This window comes from Malania oleifera, chromosome 7 (assembly GCF_029873635.1).
Source record: "Malania oleifera isolate guangnan ecotype guangnan chromosome 7, ASM2987363v1, whole genome shotgun sequence".
In the NCBI taxonomy this organism is placed as follows: Eukaryota; Viridiplantae; Streptophyta; class Magnoliopsida; order Santalales; family Ximeniaceae; genus Malania; species Malania oleifera.
The window spans coordinates 90,871,499-90,896,689 of record NC_080423.1 but is presented as its reverse complement, the minus strand read 5'-3'; the positions used below and the strand labels follow the sequence as shown (position 1 = coordinate 90,896,689).

The 25,191-nt window shown below is 36.0% G+C and overlaps 2 protein-coding genes across 2 annotated transcripts in view; one reads left to right on the top strand and one right to left on the bottom strand.

Moving 5' to 3' along the window:
• Positions 1-21,770: 21,770 nt before the first annotated feature.
• LOC131161021 (expansin-A8-like) lies at positions 21,771-23,042 on the top strand. The gene is made up of 3 exons (XM_058116884.1): positions 21,771-21,909; positions 22,174-22,486; positions 22,727-23,042. Exons 1-3 carry the CDS (start codon positions 21,771-21,773, stop codon positions 23,040-23,042), a joined length of 768 nt encoding a protein of 255 aa, XP_057972867.1.
• Positions 23,043-24,108: 1,066 nt separating this feature from the next.
• Positions 24,109-25,191, bottom strand: part of LOC131161020 (MACPF domain-containing protein CAD1-like) — a 29,211-nt gene continuing 28,128 nt past the window's right edge. Inside the window, exon 7 of the mRNA XM_058116883.1 lies at positions 24,109-24,993. Coding sequence (XP_057972866.1) covers positions 24,361-24,993 — 633 coding nt within the window. The 3' untranslated portion in view covers positions 24,109-24,360. The remainder of the gene's footprint in view (positions 24,994-25,191) is intronic.

Sequence of the window (25,191 nt, the reverse complement as noted above, 5' to 3'; positions counted from 1 at the left end):
AGAATTATATTTTAGGATGTTCTTAATGTAAGTATTTCAAAGGTTAAACTCAAATATAAAGTGATTTGAAGCTCATAGAAAATCAAAAATATTTTTTTAAAACATATATACTCTAAAAAGTTTTTTTTTTTTTTAATAAATAAAAAGGGCTTAAGAAGGGAAGATTTTTTAAACCATTTTTTTAAACATATATACTCTAAAAAGTTTTTTTTTTTTTTAATAAATAAAAAGGGCTTAAGAAGGGAAGATTTTTTAAACCATTTTTTTAAACATATATACTCTAAAAAGTTTTTTTTTTTAATAAATAAAAAGGGCTTAAGAAGGGAAGATTTTTTAAACCATGTTTTTAAACATATTTAATTCAAAATATTTGGAAATGAATTTTAGGAATCTTTAGGAGTAATGGATGGCTTCTAAAAACATCTATAAATAGTTAAAAGCTTCAAAGGTTTAAAATAATGATCATAGAGGTAATATTGAAAGGTTTTTGAAATTAAGCAATTCTCAAAAGTTTTAGATCCAGAAATCTTCAAAGTTTCAGATCCAGCAATCTTCAAAATTTCAAATCAAGCAACCTTCAAGGTTTTTAGATCAAGCTACTTTTCAAAGGTTTTTAGAACAAGTGGTTTTCTAATATTCAAATTTCTCAAAGGATCTAAAATTTTCTTGTGCTTAAACTTTCTGATTTGATATTGATTTATATTTTTGAAGCAAAGCTTTAAAAAATTAGAACCTTTTATTTTCTTTGAAAAATCATTTGGTAATTCATACTAAGCGTTGAGCTTCAAATTTCTTATATTTGAATTACTTTGGAGTATAAGTGAACTGATCATTGTACTAATCTACTCTATTGTGAAAGTTCTCTTTTGTACACAAATTTCTTTATCATCATTCTTAAACAATTCAAAGTTGTTGAATCGTTGGACCAAACAAGGGGTTATTGTTTGGAGAGGCGGGCTCTAACCTGACAGAAGGAGTAGTTGTAAATTGGTATTGTTCCACCAGGTAACGGAACTGATATAGTGGAATCCTTTGGTGTTTTTCCAAAGGCGAGGACGTAGGCTGTGTTGAAACCGAACCTCGTAAAAATCTTGTGTCTTTCTCTCTGCTTTACTTTATATTATTTACTTGCTATTGTGGTATGATTTAAATGTGCAGGTTGCAGATTCTTAAGTGAGAAAGAAACAAAGATACTTGATATTTAGAAAGTACGTTTTGATTAATTATTTGCGGAAACCTAAAAAGGGAGTACATTGGTTAGTCTGCTGAAATCTTGATCAAGTAAAGTGCATACTAAGAGTTTACAGAAAAATTAACAAAAGCTTTTACATTTTGATTGAGTGATTGAATTATCATGATTTCATTAATTGACTTATAAATTTAAATTTCAATTTTCTTAAGTGTGGTTATCATTCATATATATCTTGTTTTTTGGATTGTTAAAATCAAAAGTCTAAAAATCATTAAAATATCAAAAAGAATCCAATTCACCCCCCCTCTTGGGAAGCTATTCTTCATTTCATCTTATGTGCTTGTGCATGGACCTAAGGTCTTTCTAAGGTCTTTTGAGCTTTTTAGAACTTACATGCATGATATGCATATTATTACAGACCTTGGAATAAATGATTATTACTAACCCAATTGAATGAAAAAATACAACACTTAAAAGCAATAAGGGTCTTCATATTTCTTCGAGTCTTCGGGTGCCATCATATGATATTGTCAATGAAAACCTGCACAACAACTCGGCAGACATTAAATACCTGAGTATTTGTCATAATCAAAACGGTGTATGACCCGTAGGGTCAACAAAGTACTCTGGCGTAATCATGCAATTGAGGAAAATCTCGTGGGAATTAGAAGAAGAAATACGTCAGAGGTACCCACTTTTGTTTAACAAGGCTCAACACTAAGTCAGGTAACCACGACTGTTTGTGTAGTTGCTTGGCTGTTTTGAAGTAGGCTTGTTTTGTTAGGACCGTTTGTTAGGTTTGTTTAGTTTTAGTTTTTCTATTTATGGTTGGTTTTTGGGAGAGTTTTATTGCCTATTTGTAATCTCTGAGAGACTTCGCTTGTAACCACGGTTTCCCTCCCCCACAAGTGAGGGTTTTTAATAAATTTGGGACAAGACTGCAATGAGGGTGACTACCAGCTCTTTCTTAGAGTTCGGTAACCATTTAGATAAATTCCTTATATTTTTGTTAAAAGTTAGGTTAACAGATTTTGAAAACGAAATTTTTATAAGGAGGTGAGGATATAGTGATCCTAAAATAATAATAATAATTATTATTATTATTATCATTATTATTATTATTATTATTTAATTATATGATAATTATTATTAATTAAATAATATAATATAGCATAATAATATATTAATATAATACATAAGGAAACTTCCTCATACTTCGGAAGATTGAAATTTCAATCTCCCCCTGCCTAAAGGCTATACTCTCCCTCTCTCTCTCTCTCTCTCTCTCTCTCTCTCTCTCTCTCTCTCTCTCTCTCTCTCTCTCTCACACACACACACACACACACACTTTCTCTGCCATTTCTCGGCCAAATTGAAGAATGGATAGCATTCCCAGGTCCCAACTCCGCTCTTCAAAGATTTAACCAGAGAAATTTCGTCTTTTGCACACCGTAGGCACTACTTCAGAGTTAGGGTAAGTCAACTAGATTATGTTAGGTTTTTTTTTTTAAATATGTCTTATTTAAATTGATTGTTTTTATTTTAATTATACTCATATGCCTGAGCTAAATTAACCTGCGGAGATTTGATCAAATCGGGTTTTTGGGAATATATTTTGGAATTTAATTAATCTACGGGGATTTGATCAAATCGGGCTTTTGGGAATATATTTTGGAATTAAATTAAACTGCATGGATTTGATCAAATCGGGTTTTTGGGAATATATTCGAATTAAATTAAACCGCAAGAATTTGATCAAATCAGGTTTTTGGGAATATATTGGAATACATGCCTAGGTCAAATTAAACCACGGGGATTTGATCATATGTTTATTTTAATTATATCTGATTAAATTTGAGTATATGAATTTGGTGATACCGGTTTTATTTAAATATTTATGTGAGTACAACCGAAGTACGTAGATTTGACCCTGTCGTATTTTATTTAAATATGTTTGAGTTATATTAAATATGCAAAGGCAATCATACCTGAATTTTTAATAAAACATACTCAATTATATTATTATATATCTTCTCCAGTAATTTATTAAATTATAATTAACACGCAAATTGTGTGGCATGAGTTTAATTTATTTTATTGCTTAATTAAGCATGTTGAGATTTTTACGGAGTTGTATTTATTATGTGTTTTATTATGAATTTTACAGTGCTATATTTATTACGTGTTTTACTGGGAATAATGATGAGAGTATTATAATATTGTATTGCATAAATTGCAATTATGTGTTTTAAGAATCGTGATGGATTTGATGTGGTGAATGCTCAGTACTGTAGCTATAGAGGAATATTAGTGCAATCACACTGTTCTATTAGTGTTGGCGGTGGATAATCAATTTGGCTTGAGTAGGGTTGTACCCACCTATTTCCGGACCAAGATGTGGTAGGTAAATTGATGTTGCAGACATAATATTTTGATTTAGCTTTGGTCGGCCAATCAAGTTAAGTTCAGTCTTCGAACTGCACAACCCATCATGGGGGTTAAACATGACATGCATCGGCGAAAAAGAAGTTCTTTACATATTTGGGTATTTAAGTGATTATGGCCTTTAATAGGAATAAATAATATTTTGAAAGAAAGTACGGATATTTATTTAAATATGTGATCTATAGTTTACAAATGAAATTTTTATTCAAATAAAATGATTATTAAATTAGTTTACACTAAAGCTCATTTTAGCCACACACTGATAATAATCTAGTCCTTACTTAGTCAGAGGTGTCTCACTCCAATAATTAATTCACATTTCAAGACGTTCTGGAGACTAGGCCTAGCAAGCTTCTGGGCATGGTTAGAAAAATATAGTTTAGAATAAGTGCTTGTGTAAAACTAGTTAATTATGTTTTTTTTTTTTTTCATGTGATGTAAATATTGTTACTTCATGATACTCATAATTTTTTTGTGGCTTAGTACTCTAGTATTATAATATTTTAGGTTTTAGATTATTTCGGCTGCTTGCATTGATTTCATTTATGGAAAGTGGCACCCTGAACCCCACTGGGTTCGGAGCATCACATTTTCCATAAAAAAAAAATCCTACAATTATACAATTTGAATTTACAAGACAACAGTTTCTACTTTATCCTTATTTGTGAAATAAAACAAAGTATCTACTTAGGTTGTTAAGTGGTTGGAAAGTTGGATGTTCTTGTTTCTGATCAAACGAGACAATAATTTCCATGAATCTTGAAGGAGAGAGGGAAGGCTGCCAAAATTACACCTTCCTCCTCCCTTTTCTCCCATGAACTTTTCTTTTCAGAATGGACCAATTTGGTATAACTAAAATTTGCATGGAAAAAAGAACATTTAGTCTTGTACACTGTATTTTCTTTATAGGGATAGAGAGTTCCAAAATTTCTTATTTGATAAGATGCAAGCACAACAATTTTAGCTTAATCATGGTTAGATTAATCAAACTTCAACCTTTATCCAACATTCAAAAATAAAAGACCCTTTAAAATAAACTCACAATCAATACATATTAGAAAATTTTTAAAAAAAAAATTTGAATTTTTATTATTATTTTTTATACTAATATAAATATTATGATGAAACAATCAAAATATTTGAAACCTCAAGTTTGGTTATAGACAATCCTCTTTAAGAATTAATTCAATACTTAGATGAGATTAAATTTAAATACGTTTTTTAGTTCATCCACACCAACAATCACCCAAATCTAATACCAATTGTTGTGCTCAACAATCAACCATCAGAAACCAATTTTCGATGCCAAATGTGTGCAATGGAAGACTCATACAAACTCTCATGAACAATCAATGGAGCAAGCAAGCAAACACTCAATGATAAACTATGCAAACCTAGCAATCACTCAACAATGAGAATCAATGAAAGCAATGATCAAAACACAAGAATTTACATGGTTCGGTAATTTGCCTACGTCCACGGGAGCAACGGTTGTTTTCACAATGAACAATGAACCTACAAGCCTAATCCCATCTAGGGTTATATAATGATCATAATATAACAATCTAATGCATACAGAAAACCTATAGTTTATCTAAAACACTTTTGTAGCAATCCCCCAAAGAAAATTCCTCCGATTAGCCAAATCTACTGATCTCAGATTCAAAAATAACTAAAATCTGCAAGTGAAACCATCGACAGTTTAGGCCAAACATTCGATAGTTTGAAGCCGAGAAGATTGCCTTCGTAGTGCTACCTAAAACTGTCAACAGTTACACCCCAAATTGTTGATGGTTTGCCCTTATGGTTGCACCCTGCATCTCTCTCTTGGTCCCTTGCTTCACGGTGCTTTCCTTGGTACATGTGTTCCACTCAGAATATGAGTCACATCCCTAACAATATGCACCTTGTCGAATATTCACCACTTAGTTAAAATCCATAAGCATAATCCCTCGCTGCTCCACCTGAGCTAGTAGATTAGGACCCAAACTTAGAGATGTAAACCAAGTCCAAGCCATGCTTGAACTTGACCATGGTAATAGGAACTCCACCTAATTGAACACCCAACTCCTTGAATAATCCTTTGAGCCACAATTCTACCTTGGCAGCCTTAGCCTCTACTAAGAACTCTGATCCAATTGTAACCAGTGCACCCTGAGACTGTACCCCGAATTTACAATAATTAGGCCTTACCACAACATACCCTGTTGCAAGCCTCCTATCTAGTATCCATATGTAAACCTCACAATAGAAGGAATGCTCTGTTTCCCAATGAAGTACCCCAACTGTACTGGGGTAGGAAACCTTTGACATGACCGAAACATCATCGTTCCCTATCCTCGAGTACTGAGAAGTAGATCATTGTCAGCTTAGATTCACCAACAGTGTACCAATGACCCATTTAGCATTAACCATGATAAACCTATCCAACACCTGATCTTAAAAATCATCCTAAGATAACCACAATCACCATGTGGTTTTGTTCATACAACCACCCTAAGATAACAACAATCTCCCTACAACTATGACTACAGTGTCACCTCGAGATAATCTCAATATCCCTGTAACTTTACTCTTACGAATCTCCAACCCAAGAACACTCTTCACAGCACTTAACATCTTCATGTCAACTTTAATTCCCAATTGAGTCCCCAACTAATTTACCTTAGTCAGAACCTTCCCAACAATCAGCATGTCACTCACATAACACAACAAAATAATTGCCTACTTGCATCTTATCTCCCTCTCCCCTTATAGGAGCTCCACTAACCCCCTCGTTTGATTCTTATATGATAACTCCATCTCCTTCACCATGGCACCTGACCAACTACCCTTCCCTTGGTCGTGCACCACTGCCTGAAAGGTAGTAGGATCCTTCCTGGCAGTAATGGTTGCATAAGACATTATATTATACCTGATCAGTGGTCTGATAACGCCTCTGAGCCCATTGTGGTCCTACTAGTCCCTCGAGCTTGAACTCCCTGCATCATGACCAATGTCATATCTACCCCGAGTTTAAAACTCCACCTGCATTACAATATTCTTTCTGATCCAGTTTATCATGTGATACTGTAAGTCTCATGAGTTAGAACTCCTTGCACTTCTACCCTGAGTCTCCAACTCCACTTGCACAACATACTCATTGCTGCTACTGTAGTTTTATCGCACCCGTTTCTCTCCATCTACCTAAGTATGATGTCCCATGGCTTTAACACCTAAAACCATGTCTCCACCAATTGCCAGTTTGTTTAACATTGGACCACCCAGCTTAAACCCATCTTTCTTATATACTAGAAAGATGCACTTTTCGGATATCACACCAAGCCTAGATCCTACCTCATTAAAAATGTGCATGGCTAGACGTCCAAAGTCTACCGCATAGCCTATCAAAGCCTCTCATGCAACTCTCTCATCTAGTGATACCTTTGCGATCGATTAACTGAGAAACACGCTATACTCGCTGACTTCACCAAGAAATCTCTTGCAAGCCCTGCATACACCATGTCCTGCTCACAAAACTCCTTGAACACCAACGTACTCAACACCAATATCTGACTTGAGAAACTCTCTCTCGGTCTAGTACTCCACCTCAACCACAAGTTATACCTAACAAAAAACTCCAACTTGTGTCACATGAGATACCCCCAGATCTTTCGCGATAATCTCCCGAAATACTCATGTCCAACCCGTGATGCTTCCCCCACCGGTCCCCAAATATCTGTAATAATGTAGTTAAGAATGCACATTGTCTTGTGTGTGGTTTCAATACACAAAATAATATTACTTGACTCAAAATTCTCAGCTGCAACTCCACCTACAAATGTATTACCCTGCAGTGTATAGAGATTCCATGTTATCCTTCATCCCTTCATCACCATCAATACGCCATCACACACCATCATCGTCTTGCCTTTGGACTTGTAACTATACTCATTACAATCCAAAACACCCAATGATATCATGATCTTCCGTAGTTCAGGTACATGCCTTACCTCACATAACATCCTTACCACACCATCATACATCTTGATCTTGATGTCCCCCATTTTGAAAATTTTATAGACTACATCGTTTCCCATCAAAACGGAATCAGGACTCACCAATCTGTAAGTGGTGAACCAGGCTTTGTTGGGCGTTATGTAAAAAGAACATCCCGAGTCTAGGACCCAAGACCTCATGAGGCATTCTTAACCTGATAAAATAGAAAGTATCTTACAATCACTGCTCCCTGAGTCCCCTTCTTCCATTACGTTTGAAGATTTTGATGAACCCTCTTGAGCTTTTTCCTTCTCTTTCTCCCACTCTGGACATTTGGATTTTATGTACCCTAGTTTCCCGCACTTAAAATAGAAAACATCCTTCCTCCTCCTGAACTAAGTTTTATTACCACACAATCCACTCCAGGATTTGGCTTTCCCATGATCCTGAGTACCCTTCGCTGGCCACAAGCCCTTCACCATATGAACCCTCATCGCTGGCCTTCTTCCTTTGCTAAAACCCCAACAATGCACTTGTAAGGTCCTCCAACTCTAGGGTTTCTATCCCCTAAGTCGATGTCGTAACTAGATTCTCATATGTAGGCGACTTAGGTAGGGAATTCAACAGCATCAACGCTTTTTCCTCCTCCTCAAACTTCACATCAACTAGCCATGGATCATTAATGATCTAATTAAATGTGTTGATGTGCTGAGTTAAGTCCAAACCCTCTTCCATCTTAAGCCAATATAATTTTTGCTTAAGAAACAACTTATTAATACTTGGATATGTACCGACACTCTAGTTTCAGCCAAAGCGCTACTAGTGAGTCCTCATCTATGACGTGATACAACATATTATCGGCTAGACATAACCTGATAGTGGACATGGTTTTCTCTTCTAGCTCCTTCCAACTTGTGTCGTCCATGCTTTCCGACTTATTTTTGTATATACCCTTCACCATCCCTTCCTGCACTAGCAAGTCCTTTACCCTCCTCCACCACAACCCAAAGTTTCCTGTTCCATCAAACTTACCAACCTCAAACCTTGCAGAAGAAATCCCAGCCATTGAGTGACAATAACTCTGATACCAATTGTTGTTCTCAACAATTAGCCCTCAGAAACCAATTGTCGATGCCTAATGTGCACAACAGAAGACTCACACAAACTCTCACAAACAATCAATGGAGCAAGCAAGCAAGCACTTGATGATGAACTATACAAATCTAGCAATCACTCAACAATGAGAATCAATGAAAGTAACAATCAAAGTACAATAATTTACGTGGTTGGTAATTTGCCTACGTCCACAGGAGCAATGGTTATTTTCACTATGAACAATGAAGCTTACAAGCCTAATCTCATCTAGGGTTACATAATAATCATTATATAAAATTATAATGCGTACATAAGACCTATAATTGATCTAAAACACTTCTGTAGCAATCCCCTGGAGGAGATCCCTCTGATTAGCCCAATCTACTAATCTCAGATTCGAAAATCCGCAATGTCAACGAGTGAAACCATCAACGATTCGAAGTCGAGAAGATTGCCCTCACAGCACTGCCTAAAGCCATCGACGGTTCGAAGCCGAGAAGATTGCTCTCACAGCGCTGTCTGAAACCGTCAATGGTTTGCCCTTATGGCTGCACCCTACATCTCTCTCTTGGTCCCTCACTTCACAGTGTTTTTCTAGGTACATGCATTCCACTCATAATATGAGCCACATCCCCAATAGGTATTTTGGCATTGAATTACATAATGTTGAATCATATGTAATATGATTTATTAAGTTGGAAGGAAATGAAATTTAATTTGTCAAAAAAATAATTTGATGTATCACGTGCAACGTGCGTGCCCTATACTAGTTATATCTAAAATGTTCCAAAGCTTAAAAGAAGGTTAAGTATATTTTAAACTATAAAATAGAAATACTAGTTTTAGCTCCGAAAATCTCTTATGGGTGTGAACTACTTTATCTTCGTAACGCCTTTCAATGTCAGCCTTGGGAGATTGGAAACATGACACAGACCCCATGTGCAAAGCAGTTAAAGAAGATGACTCCCCCTTACTGTTTTGGTCAATGCTCCCCATCCCCATTTACTACATAGAAGCACTATAGATGGGGAAAATTACTTAATTTCTTTTAATTAGATCTGGAACACATTAACTACAAAACACTATATTAATGTTAAAGCCTACGAATTAATATCATGGAAAAACTTCATCTAACTATGCTTCTCATTTATGTAACTCTAAAAATATTTATAGATTTATTCAAAAACAGCTTGATTTATATATAATAAATCAATGTTAAATAAAAAATGAAGAGCCAATAATTTATGTGATCGAGCATTAGTGTTAGGAATTGGAAAGTCCATTAGCAAGAGCAGCTCTTCACAATATGAGCCCTAGGCGAATGATTTAATTAAGGATCCTTAATATTTTATTTAATTTTTATTTTTATTTAAAATTAATTTTTCTAGATATATCAAATAATTTTAGCTGCATTGTATGTGCACTCCACACACCAAACACGTGAATTCCAAAAATAATATTAACATTATTATATTAAAAAAAATTTGTGAGCTCCAAAATTTTTGGAACCCTAGACAAGCACCTCAGTGGCCTTAATGAAGAGTCGGCTCTGTCCATTAGTGGGACTTACATACATGGATGACCACGAACTTGATTCAAAAGTTTAAATTCATTGGATTTTGAGTCCAAGCATGTATACAAGCACATATCTTCTAACTTACAAGTAAAATTCTCATCAATGAGTAAACAAGGGAATTCGTTCTTTTACTTGGCAAGTAACTCTACTGCTAAATTACTTTACTCCTTGTCACAGCAATAATCCATCAAGGCAACCTTCTGTTACATTCTAATGATTGAACAGACCTCCAAACTCTTTCTAGCCCATATTAAACAAATTAAAAGCTTGTAGAACTTACAAGTTGAGAGGAGAACAGAGAGTAAGAAAACCTCCCCAACCAAATGAAGAAGATAGAAAGCATATTCTGTTCCAAAAAAAATTCCAAAGGACTCTTCTGTGGACTAATTGCGTTTGATTGACTTTATCTTCAAAAAAATATTTACTCTATGTTTGGAGATATCTTTGATTTGGATTGAATTAGATTTAGATAAGATGTATAATATTGTGTTAAAATTTATCTAAATCTAGTCAAATCTAAATCCATGGTTCAAAATTCATACTTCCAAACACTACCTTAAATTCATCTCTTTCCATAATTCTTAGACATTTGCAGCAAGAATAGATAATTGATGTGATTTCTTCTCGCCTTTACATTTTGAATTTTTCCAACTTACCAACTCTTTCTAGGATTTGAGCATTATCTGTTGAAGATTCATCAATTGCAAGAAATGGCTCCATATATACCTACCAAGCACATTGAATGAGCAGGTGATCAAGTCTCCCAATTGTTTCCACAAAGATAATACATTGGTACCAATTGCCAACCTCTTTTATAAAATAAAATAAAAAATTACATATGTTAGAATTTTGTTCAAGGCAGAGAAACAAATAAAAATGGAAATCTTTGACCGAATGAAGGAATTCTACAATGATCTAACATGAACCTCCGCCAACATCCCAATGCTATTATAATTGAGTTGTAAGTAGAAGCTTTTTACCAAGAAAAATACGTTGATGGTTTCCAACAACAAAAATAACCACCTAAAACTAGGCTCTGCTTAAAGTTATTGGCAAACTCATCGCTAAAATGCATTATGTACTTATAAGAGATTTGTCAAATGCGATGCTCCAGTGTAGACTATTTTGGTTTCCACTAAGCACATAAGCTATCTTTGCTTCTTTAAAGGTGGATAATCTATAGAGTTCAGGAAACAAGTTAATAAGTGTGTCCTTAGCTACTCATCTAACATATTAGGAGTTTTCGCTGACCATTACCAATGGTGATCTAATGTGTTTCTAAACTTCCTACTTGACCTTTGAAATATTTCTCCACAAAAAGGCCATCCATGGCTGCAATTTGGTACAGAAGGCTCCTAGAATTCCTTATTATACCATATTTCGAACAAATCAGAGCTCTCCATAAATTGTCTAGCCTCTATTGCAGAATCGCCAAATCCATTTACCTAGCAAAGCAGAATTTATCAGTTTAGACACACCTTTTTGTCCACAACTTTATATAGCACAACCTTGTCGTTTTTTGGTTTTTCTTTTTTCTTTTAACACTAGTTCTTTTTACTTTAATTTTAGTGCTATCTAAGGTCTTTAGCTAGTCATTGTCTCTCATTTTCATTCACTCCATCTTACCATCGGGTTCAAGTATGCAAGCATTAGACTATTTTATAGTAATGAATTTTTTTAATTAATGCAATAAAAAAAATGATAAATAAATATATATATATATATATTTAAAAAAAAAAAAGGAAGCCTCAACAGCCTTTGAACTTCATTGGGTTAGTGTCCCTAAAATGCTGCACTTGAACACACAAAAGAAAAGGGATCCAGTTAGTCACAACCAAATAGAAAGCCCAATGTGGCCTCATTTTGTATTTTTGGGAGCCGTTAATGGGCCTGTGCAAGCATTGGGCCCATGCTAGGTTTGTTTTGATATTAGAGGCCCATAGTGAGCTTTGGTCTGGTCTAAGGTCTGGTGTAGAGACCCGAATAATTATCATAATTTAATAATAGAAGGAGGAAAGGACAGAAGGAATTAAAGAAGAGAATTAAATAGGGTCTCGTCGACGAACACAGGAAATTCTTCGACAAGCACACATGAGGGGCTCGTCGACAGGGATGTGTCTCATCGATAAGAAGATACTGAAAGGATATATCTTAGTTCTTAATTTCATTGATGAGGAATGAGCATTCGTCGCCGAACTTCCTTCTTGACCTCATCGACGAAGTGACGTGGCTCCTCAACGAGAGGAGCCAATGTATAAATAGCCTAAACTCGAATTTTATCAGGAATTTCACACACAAAACACACACACACACTCTCTCTCTCTCTCTCTCTCTCTCTCTCTCTCTCTCTCTCTCTCCTGAGTTCATCCCTTCTCACTTCTCTCTAAGATTTCGGGTCGGATTCTCGCCGGTTTGACGATCTGAAGCCACCATGACACTCCTTGGAAAGTTCTCTACAAATCTACTAGAATGGATCGTCGGTGGGGCTACCTTAGATTTCATCCCAAATTCAGGGTAAGGCTTTTTATTCAAAATTTGGCTTTTCCGTAGTTATAAGAAATGTTGTACACGGAGAAATACTGAAGTATTGTTCTAAGAGATGTTGTTTTCAGGGTGTTGAACGAGGAACCCTGCGGGTGCAAGACTAAATTTTATAGGGGCTTTTCAGTTGCCATGTAAGGGAATAAACTAAAACAGTTATTTTCCATGAAAATTACTATTATTTATTAGCAAATTAATTTTCAGGAAGCATGTATTATTTATATAAGTAGATTGGTAAAAATGCACATTTGGGAAAATACTACTGTTATACAGGAAGTATGATTTTAGAAAGGAAATTATGGTTTTATTCAGTATTGTGTGGTATGAATATTATTTTGCTGAAATTGTATTATGTTAAATCAGATTTACAGGAAAAGCATGTTTGCAGATATTTTAGTATAAAACGGTACCTTATGATTTTAGAATACATGATAAATAATGCATTTACTCAGATCAGTATGTATGATATGTTTGGCGGAAGGCCGTGATTGATAGCCGGCGCAAGGTCGTGGATTATGTATGTTTTCAGCGCAAGTCCGTATTTATGAATGATTTCGGCGCAAAGCCACAAATATGAATGTAATCGGCACAATGCCGCATTTATTTATGTTATTACAGAAAATGCTATCAATCTATTTACGTTAAATAGTATATTATCATGTATTATATGTTATTAGAACCCAGATGGTAGTTCAGTTCAGTTTCAAGAGCAAGGTACCATAGCTATCCAGTTCAGTTTCAAGAGCAAGGTACCATAGCTATCCAGTTCAGTTATTTACAGTTCATACTTGTGCTAACTACCCCTGCAAGTAGAAGGGGTGGGAGATGGATAGTTGATGTGGCTTTCAATGTAGAGTTGTAGACGTCCACCTAATAGTCCGGACCAGGGTGTGGTGGGCCCAGCGTACTTACAGACTTTTTTGACTCGGCAGTGGTCGGTCAGTCATTGTCGGGTCTTGCCTTCGAGCTGCACAACCCGTCATAGGGGGTAAACATGACATCAGCTAACTATACATCCTGGGTAAATTTCAGTATTACTAGTTATATCAGACAATTCGTGAACAGTATAATTTATTAGAATTGTGAAACTATATATTTACTCAACTATGTTATGATCAGTGTTTTCTAATATGTGAAATATACTGTATAACTACTATAACATTAAATATTCATATTGTCACAAAACTGTATTTAGTTTATTTTCCCTTACTAAGAGGTATCTCACCCCAACTGAAATCATTTCAGGGAACCCAGATAAACCGGCAGACCGAGGTCGCCGCTGAGGCAATATTTATCACCCCACTAGGAGGGTAAGTCTTTTGAACTAAGATCAATAGATTTTGTTGTAGGATCCTAGGTATACTTTTGTGGTTTTGGGGATTGTATATAAGCACAGTGTTATGGTGGATTGTAGATAAGTTTGGTATTATGCACTTTATGATTTGGACAATGTAATTTATATTTACTGCTGCTTAGGTTGACGTTGTGTATGGCAGGTGTGTCCCCGTTACCCACGGGTTCAAGTTGACCTTATTAATGATGAATTAATGGTATCAGGATAATAAATGTGATTAATTATGTAGTAAGTTAAGCAGGTCGTTACACCTAGCCTAAGGAGAGGCTAGTTTAAACAAAATAATATAATAAATAAATAAATTTCCTTTTTTGGAAAGCCCACCCTAGTCTAGCTCCCCAATTCTCTACCCTCGCAAGAAAGCTAAAAATGATCTTCCTACCAACTCCCTCTACAGTCATAAAATGGAGCAAGCTCCCTAGAGCCCCCTTTCCTCAATTGGCCTTAACACCCTTCCCTCAATAAATGATGGGTTAATCAAGGAATTTCTTGTTGTGCTCCCTTATCTATAAATAAGAGCTTCCTAAGAAGGAAAAAGGGGACTAGAGGTGGAAAGTCCTATACAAAGCAAGAGAGAAACAAATAGTAAGGATAAAGAGATTGAAAAGAAAGGGCAAAGCTTTGCCGAGGAGGAAAAAGGACAAGTAAAGGCTTCCTAAGGCAAAAGAAGTAGCAAAGAGTTGTTGAGGAAGAAGAATAGAAAATCATAGAAGAACCAGACTAAGGAAAAGGCAACCAAAGAAGGAGGACAAGTCAGAGCACAATAAATTAAACTAGAGGAGGAGTTTAAGAAGGTAAGTACCCCATTCCTATTTTTCTCAATTCAGCTCTTTATATTTGGTTGTGTTTGACTAAGTTGGCAAAATGTGTAATTTCTATCGTTTTTTTTTTTTTAATTTTTCCATGGTCTAAACCAAATCAAAACCTAGAGTACCCTCCCTTACCTAAACCCAAAGCCTTTGCTCCAAAACCTATTAACTAAACCCTTAAAATACTTAGGCCATAGACCTTAATATCTCAAAATCCAAAGCCAAAATCACCTAAACCCCTCTGTAAATACAAAGATAGAACTAGAAATTCCCCAAAAAAAAACCCTACAAAAATCACCAAAAAAAAAAACTTCCACAAACTGCCAAACAAACTTAGAGGAGATATCTAGAAAATTTGAGTCAACCTCACTAGAAAACCATAGAATGACTCGAATACCAAGGTCAACATGACTTGAATATTTGAGTCAAACTACCCAAGATCTCGGTCAAAGGAATTGCAAACCCATAACTGAATGCTCAGGTTAACTTGACCCAGATCCAAGTCAACTCACGTATCCCTAACCCAGGTTAATTAGACTTGAGTCAACACACCCTAAACCTACCCAAAACCAAGACCAAGTCCAAATCACCCTAACCCAATCTAGCTCACAACCCAAACCACCTAACTGAAAACCCCAAGACCTAGGCCCATTCTAACTCCACCCAACTAGGCCTAGTTCCCATTGCCTTGGCCCCCACCAAAATGAGCCCAACCTAAAACCGAACCCATAGCCCAACCTAAACTAAGCCTTGAACTAGGCTTAGTTAACTAACCTAAGATATCAAGCCCATTTAGCCAACCAACCTTAACCTAGCCCAAAAACCAAACTAAACCCCAGACTAAACTCCTACGACCCAACTCAAGCCACATCCCCAAACCTAGCCCAATCTTAAACCTAAACCTATCCAACTCAATCCTAGGCCCACCTCATTCAACCCCAAACTTAACCTATCCAAATTAACTTGGGTTAAACTAACCCAACCTAGATTAAACTACCCTGCTCTAAACCTTGTTTGGCTTGCTAAAAAATGTGAGAAGCCTAGGAGAAATCAACAAAATAAAGAAAGGAGAGGAAAGAAAAATCAAAGAGAAATTGGCATTTTACCTGTGCGAAATCCAAATTGAATGGCTTGGAACAGAGCTTTAATTCTCTACTCCCCTCAAACCCTTGTTTATTGTGCGAAACAAAATAGAGAAAATAATGAGACATGGATTTGAGAGATTCAAAGGGTGAAGCATGAGAAATCAGAGAAATGAGAGGGAATGAGAAGGATCAAATAGATAGAGTACCTTACCTAGTTCGCCATAGGTGATGGTAGCCACCACATAAGCTAGTAGTCGTAGTTGGCTAGCGTTGGAAAAAGGAGAGAGAATAAAGGAGCAAAAGGGAGAGAAGTGAGAGACGAGATGAGAGTTGAGGATGTGAGATAGAGATAGATACTAAGAAGAAAGAGATAGATTGAGGAGAGTGATGAGAGAGTCAAATGGATCGAGAGAGATTGAGGAGAGTTCAGAGCTGAGGAGAGAGAGAAAGAGGATTAAGAGTAAAGAGATGTGTGTGTGTGTGTGTGTGTTTGTGTGTGTGAGAGGGGAGAGAGAGAGAGAGAGAGAGAGGAAGATTTGAAAAAGAAAAGAGAAAAAATTTTAATTAAAAAAATTTCGTCATAGTGGGTCGTGTGTCACCCAATGGACGATGACACATGGCACTTTTTGGACCACATTTGCTATGTGACACCACCCAGCAACGTGGCACAATCTCGATCGTCCGCGCTGTGTTTTCTATGGATAACCGAATTCTTATCAAGTCAGTGATCTGTGTCATTTGAATCTGTCTAATAGTGCGGTGCCACGTGTTTCTTCTCTATTCTCCCAAAAAAATTGAACCAAGTCGCTTCGTGGCTACTATGTGTCACCTCAAATGGGTGACACGTGGCAGTCTTAGCAAGTTTCCCATCTCCTTTGTTTGAATCAAGTCAATCTAGTTTGATCTAGGTCACTTTAGGTCTTTCCTATTTGCCTGGTTAAACAAGTGGAACCATTTTGACCAGTTTTAGTCTACCTAAACCACTATCCCCTTTATTTTAATTAAAAAAATTAAATTTATTTTTAATTCATTAAAAAACCAAAAAAATTGAGAAATTTTCCAAAATAATCGCAAAAAATCAAAAAAAATCAAAAAAAATTCCTTGAATCCTTTTTGACTCAAGGAATCCAAAAATTGAAATATAAAAAATAAATTAAATTGTAGGAAATGCCCTAAAATCTTTGAAAATTCTAGGAAAATCTAGAAAATTCTAGAAAAATTCTAAAAATAGGGATTGTTTTGAAGATAATTTTTGCTTAATTTTGATAAATTTACATGATCATTTGTAATTTTAATATTTGCATGCATTTTATTTTGTGTGCATGTGTGTCTATGTAACCTAGTGATAAAACAGAGTATTAGCCTTAGTGGCTCCATAGTATAATCCTAATTGTCATATTTTGATGATATCAACCCATTTAGTAGTTCGATCCAAGCTTAACTATTCTTTGCATATCATGTTAGTACAGGTACAAGTGCCAAAAACATAAAGGTATAAGTTAAATGCAAAGATCAAAGTGGACACTCACTCAAAAGATCTCAAGCACATCCAAATAAAGCAAATGTAAAATCATATGTAATGGGGAGTGTTTAAGGTAGTAACTAGTGTAACTCTTGCAGTATTGTTTCATGTAAGTTTATTGAGCAAGATTTGATTGAGCAATTGCATATGCATATTAGTTCATAGAGTATATAGGATATCACCAAATCATAAGTTTCATTCTTATGAGTTTTCAAAGACAAAACAATGAGTTTTATGAAAATATATTATACCCAACTGTGTTTTAATATAGGAAAAATGTTAAATGGTCTAAACATTGTACATCTTAATTTACTTGGTCCTAGTTGGGTTAAAACCTTTATTATGCACCTAAAATCAAGTTTGTGAAGAAACAGGGCAAACCATCAATAGTTTGGCCCAAGTGCATCAGTAGTTTTAGCCAAAAATGTAATTGAAATTTAGCCTGGAGGAAATTATCCACGGTTTAAGAAAACCATCGATGGTTTCTGTCAGAATTCAAGACCTAGTGGCAATAAACGACTGCTAGTTTTCAAAATATTAAATTGTTAAACTTATCCAATGGCCAAAAAACAACTATAACTCAAGTTAGCCTATAAATACAAGGCTAAAGACTTGTTCTAGCATTGATCTTAGTATTTTACATCTAGTGAATTTCATTTACAAGAACTTTGCAGTTTTAGTTCATCATTCAAGTGCTCACTATCTCTCTTGCTCTCTAATCTTGCTGGGATTCATTACATGAGAGATTAGTGTGAGATTTTCATTGTATTAGATATTAGCTCATTCAAGGAGCATTGTTTGCTATAATATCTTTGTAAATCATCTTCATCTTGTAAAGGTTTTTTGTGAACCAAGTGATAAGGGATTTGTTCCCTTGCAAAGTTTTTTTGTGAAGGGATTTGTTCCCGAGAAATAATCTCTCTGTGAGCCTTAAGGGATTTTTTCCCTTGCAAAGGCTCCTTGTGAGCATGAAGGGATTTGTTCCCTTGTGGTGTAAAGGCTTCTCCATCCTTGAAGGAGATTGTGATAGTGGATTGAGAATCCTTGAGTGTGCCTCAAGGGTTGGACATAGGCAAAGGGCTGAACCACGTTAATGTCGTTTGTTAAATTTTTGCTCCCTATACTCTTTAATTTACATCTTGTGCATGATTTATAATTTATATTCTGTGATATAATTATTTGTATCTTACCAAGATTTATATTTTGTAGAGAAAAACACAAATACACAAAAGAGTCTATTCACCCCTCCTCCCCTTTAAACTCAACTCTAGGGCCAACAAGTGGCATCAGAGTGAGACGCTCTGTAGAAACCCCAACCTATAAAATAAAAGAAATAAATGAGAAAAGAAGAACGGGGTTTTAAAAAGGGCAAAACAGTAGGGTTTGTCGACGAATCCCCTGTTTTCATCGACGAATACCTTCTGTGTTTCATCGAAAAAGTTCAGTGAAGTTCAAATCACGAAACATCGACCCAACTAATAAGCACAGCTCATAAGGCATGAAGAATCAGCCAACTGATGAGATTAGCTCATGAGGCATAAAGAATTAGTACCACTGATGAGCACAACTCATGAGGCATGAAGAATCAACCCGACTAATAAGCACAACTCATGAGACTTGAAGAATTAGCCCAACTGATGAGCACAACTCATAAGGCATGAAGAATCCGCTCAACTGATGAACACAACTCATGAGGCATGAAGAATCTACCCAACTGATGAGCACAGCTCAAGAGGCATGAAGAATCTACCCAACTGATGAGCACAGCTCATGAGGCATGAAGAATTAGCCCAATTGATGAGAATATCTCATGTGGCATGAAGAATCCACCCAACTGATGAGCACAACTCAATAGGCATGAAGAATCAACCCAATCTATGAGCACAGCTCATAAAACATGAATAATCAGCCCAACTGATGAGCACAACTCATCAAGGCTAAAGAATCAGCCCAACTAATAAGTACGGCTCATGAGGCCTAAAGAATCAGGCCAACTCGTGAGCATAACTCATGAGTCTTAAAAAAAAAGCGCAAAAGACTTTAAAGTCTTCAAACTTTGGAAACAAGTTTCAAAAATTCAAAACTGGAAGGGGGGGCAACTAATATATCTCATTATATCTTCAAAACTATACTTAAAATCAACCCTCATCAACACAATAATTCAGCACAATAATGCTAAATAGATGCTGAATTAATTAACTCTCACCAGCATAATAATGTTGAATAAATGCTAAATTAATCAACTCTCACTAGCACAATGATATAGTACAATAGTGTTGAATAGTTGCTGAATTAATCAACCCTCACTAGCACAATAATTCAGCACAATAACGCTGAATAGATGCTGAATTAATCAACCCTTACGTGCACAATAATTCAGCACAATAATGATATCTTCCTTCACTATTATAAAAAGGGACTTGGAGAAGAGGTAAGCATCTCACTCATACTCATTCTTTCTACTGTTGCAATTCAAAGCCCCTCTTTAATCCCTTACTTAGGCATCGGAGTGATCTCCCAGAGTACACCCCAAGTCCTCCAAGCCATCCTTGCTTTGTCTCTTTTGGGTAGTTGTGATCAAGGAGCAATTCCCGAAGATTGTTCAATTTTCAAGCAGCAACAATAATACATTTTGATATTTATAACATTGAAATTTCAAGCAACTTAAAAACATCAAGTTGTTAAAAAAGTACCCAAAAAAATGCATTGTCAAAATGTTCAACTATTTCATATTAGAATGGTGATCCTATATTCAATTTCCTTCCTTTTCAGGTTTTTTCGCCATTGGATTGTGATTCTCATCACCCTTTTAATGTCTAAATTAGAGGCTATTTTGTGCAAGAAAAGGCGTGTTAAAGTTTAAACATAAGAGGCTATTTTGTATATTTCTAAAGTTTTTGTCGCCTCAATTTAATTACATGTGTTCTAATCCTTTACTACAAGCTTTTTAAATATAAAAAAGGTCATCTGACTATATCACTAATTAATTAATTACTAACACTTAGTCAACAAAGAAAACTAAAGAAATATACATAAATTTATTAGCCATTGATCAAGTTAGAATGTGTCATGATCTGACATGCACATGTTCAATCTTCTGATATGCACAAATCATGTATGCATCGTTTGAATTTTACAATAATAATAATAATACTTTTGGTTTTCAAAGTTAATTATCTTGAATTATTGTTATGTCAAAAATACCACGTTTTTAAAATATTAAAAATTAATATTTTCACAAGTTTTGAGATCTAATACCACCTTTATAAATTTTAATTCCCATGTGCACCTTAAATTATAAGATCAATATTTAGCAATTTGAGATAAAAAATTATATAATATAATATTATGATACACTATACCATTATGATTTTTATAAATTATCATAATATTAAAAATTAAAAGCAATAAATATAGGAAGTAAATATTATCACTATATATATGTTACAATTGTTAAATTAATTTTGAAAATTCTAAATGCTCAATCTCAAACCCTAAAATGTGACCCACCACGGGACCAATTATCACTATGAACTATAATTTTAATACTCTGAAATATTTAGCATTTAATTTAAGCTGCGAATTGAAAAATAGATTATGGCAACCAGTCCATATAAATGTAACTAAATTATAATATAATATTAATTTAAATCATACTATTATCATGAATCGCTATATATAATATTTGCAATAATAAATTATTAAAAATACGAGATAATATTATAATTATGTTGTCATAATATAATACAATTCATAATACTTTATTAAAATACAATGGCATAATATTATAATATTAAATTTATATACTTGTATTTAATATATACACGCATACATGCATGAAGATATTTAGCATAGTTATAATGTTATACTGAAAAGTAAAAATTAGGAACCATGAGAAGTAAATGTGTGAGAGGGCCCAAGCTGCAGCACTTGCATGTGCAAATATAAGATTTTGTGTAATGACTTTGATCCGCTGGTCATAAGGCTTTGGCCGGCCGGCTCCAATGTGAGAACCTTAGACTTCTTTGCTTTCACAGGAAAAAGCAATTAACCTCTCCCCTCCCTCCTTGTATATATATTTATCCTCGCCACCCATGCATCATCACACATTCCTCTTAACACTTGCATACATTTGCTACCCATCCATCCTTTTTCTCTCTCAGCCTCATTCCAATGGCCACAAGGGCAATGCAACTTCTTCCATTTCTCTTCCTGCTCTCCAGCTTGTGTCTCCATTGCACCTACGGAGACTCCGGCGGAGAGTGGCAACAAGCCCACGCTACATTCTACGCAGGCACTTCCGGCACAATGGGTAAGTTTATTTATGTTGCAAACTAGCTCTTGAACGGCCTCTGGGTCGATCTGTCAACTCATACCTCCAAAGTTCAATTTTCTTTTATGACGAAACATGTGTTATAGCTGATCAATTTACGGGCGGACTTTCAAAATTTTACAAGGAAAAAAAAAAATTGTGATTGTGGCCGCCCATTGGCATTGCATTGGACTAGCTAGCTAGCTAGCTAGTTAGAGTTAATTTGTAATGAGGTACTAATTAATTGTAGGTTGTGATTGGCAGGGGGAGCATGTGGATACAGCGACTTGAACAGCGAGGGGTATGGGACGAACACGGCAGCTCTGAGCACAGCTCTATTCGGCAACGGCTCGAGCTGCGGAGGGTGCTACGAGCTTATGTGCGTCGACGATACCCAGTGGTGCAACAACGGCAGCATCATTGTGACCGCCACCAACTTCTGTCCCCCTAACAACGATCTCCCCAGTAACAATGGCGGGTGGTGCAATGTCCCTCTCAAACACTTCGACATGTCTCAGCCCGCTTTCACCCATATTGCCCGATACAAAGCCGGAATTATCCCCGTCAACTACAGAAGGTATTAGTTAATCATCACTTTGTCGCACACGCATGCGCGCGCGCGCACACAGCACTAGAAACCTTCACGCTATAAGTTCGCCGATCTACAAACTCCGAAAAATTATTGACTAAATCGGGTGTATATACCACCGGACTCCATATAAGTTCATCATATATTTATATTTTAACTAAATTAAAGAATTATAATTATTTTTAATATTGTGCCTAATATTTACTTTATCAAACTGCGAGCATGCAGGGCGCCATGCCAGAAAACAGGAGGCGTAAAGTTCAGCATTGACGGCCACGATTATTACATGACGGTGGTGGTGTCGAACGTAGCGGGAGCGGGTGACGTCCAGGCCTTGAGTATAATGAGCAGCAACACCACCGGCTGGATTAGCATGACTAGGAACTGGGGCCAGAAATGGGAGACCAACTCAATCTTCGATGGCCAGGCCCTCTCCTTCAAACTCACAACCAGCGACGACAAGACCCTCATCTGCAACGACGCCATACCCTCCGACTGGGCTTTTGGAAATACTTACCAAGCCAAAGAGCAATATGCTTCCTAGCTTCCTCCATATGCATACAATTAATAAATAACGATAATAATTATAATAATGATGGGCTTTCCCTGCAGAGGTGCCAAACTGGTCGCTACCACCCGCTGGGTTTTCTGTGCGAGGAACTGTTGTGGATGCATATACATACAAATGCGGCTAGCCACTTCAATCAATAAGAACAGAGGAAAATAATGTTTGTAGATTTGTTTCCCCATCTTGGTTGCAAACTGGGCATGGCAAAATAATTTATAAGTTTTACAGTTTGTCTTGTCCTCTACCAAACATATTCTAATAACAAATAATATTTAGCTAGTGCAGTATATTTCATGATCTATGTGCCTATACAAACACTTCCACAGATTCCTTTTTCCCTTTCTTCCTTTTCTCTTGGGTTTGGTACTATCATTCTGCAGCAAAGCGAGTTTGAAATGGATGTGGCCGTTGGATGCGTAGGGCATGCTTATAGCATCTTATTTTCATGTTTCTTTTAAAAACAAGTGAATATTACGTTCGCGAAAAATCTCAGAGCAAACCAAATATAGAATATTACTTTAAAATAGCATTTTTTTTTTTTTCTCAAAAGAACTGAAATACAAATGTTTCAAGTAGCGCAAACTAAAGAAATTTGTTGGATTACGTCAAAAATCATTTCCCGGCATCTATGGCTGCAAGCAAATGACCAATCATATCCGTACATTTTGAATAATTTTTAATTAATGATCATTATTTTAAGGTAATTTTTAATATATATCATCAAAATTTAAAAATATAACATAACTAGTTATTTAAAAATATGACATAATTAACTTTATAATTTCTCGTAAAATAAAAGGAAAATGATGTAAACTATGTTGGATTAAATAGGTGGAAAAGCACATACCCATTAATTCAAGGGAGAATTATTTCTTCTTTTCATCCCCTTTTCTACTTCCCTACAACATTTCTCCTCCCTTTTTTTCTTGCAAATCACGTTTCCATGTCACAATCCAAGTCAACGAGCTCTAGAGGACAAAATCACTAGCGGCGCATCCTCCAAAATCTAAGCAAATATACAGGCATATATTCAGATCCATGATGAGAAGAATAACTAGCATAGGCTATTGACATTTTCTACAAACTTCAAAACATTTCCCTTTGACACCAAAATCGGAAATTTGGAAGGAAACAAATCCAAAACCACCAGTGGACACATCCCCGTCACATTGATGAAACTCGGTTCATCGAAGTGCAATAGTTTACACGCAAGATGAACAGAATTACATGTGCTTCAAAAACACCACCTCTAACCAACAAACTGCACATTAGAGGAAAACCATACTTTGTAAATTTAATAATTAAGCAAGGAGTATTTCACTCTTAAAACAATTTTCCCTTTCTCCACACCAAGCTTTCCGCCTGTCACCAACCAATGACCAGGAGAGTCCTGAGGCCCCTTGCTCATCTCAGTCATATCAACAAACTTCACCAGCTTGTTGCCGGAGATGCTCTCTCTCGAACCTGAACTCGATTGGCTATTGGTAGTACTCCCAATATTGGCCACTTTCCTTGATCTGTCATTTGGGGTATGGTCCCACAAGGATCTTCGTATTGTGCAGCCCGGTAGCCTGGAATACAGAAGCTTCATATACAAGACATTTCTTGGGCCGAAATCCCACACCCCAAGCTGAGCTCCGGTAACTATGTACACACCAGAGAGGTCACCTGTGAAAGTTTCCGGGTTCTCAATTGGTGCAGTGCTAACATGAGAAAAGTTTTTCCATTTCACAGGCTCAAACCATCGGCTGTCTTGCTCCTCAGGTCCCTGCCACTTGGGTGCACCAATTGCCACATGGGTGTCCCAATATGGCTGTAGAATCTTTGGAAGAGATGCCAAGTGTTGAACAAGTATACTCAGCCGATTCTGCTTAGATCCATCAAGGAATAACCGCAAGCCAGTCACAGGCTTCCGGCCTACTGATACCTGCATTTTCATGTTGAGATGGGAACCAGCAAAAATCAAGAAGGCATCACCGCTTAATTTGCATCCCCCGACGTCTACATTTTATGTAAAAATAGGAAACAGAGAGAATTAAGGTAGTGTGAGAGCATGGATTTTGGAAAACTTCAGTTTCAATGTGTGGAGTTGAAAAAAAAACACTCAATACAATTTTATACTACT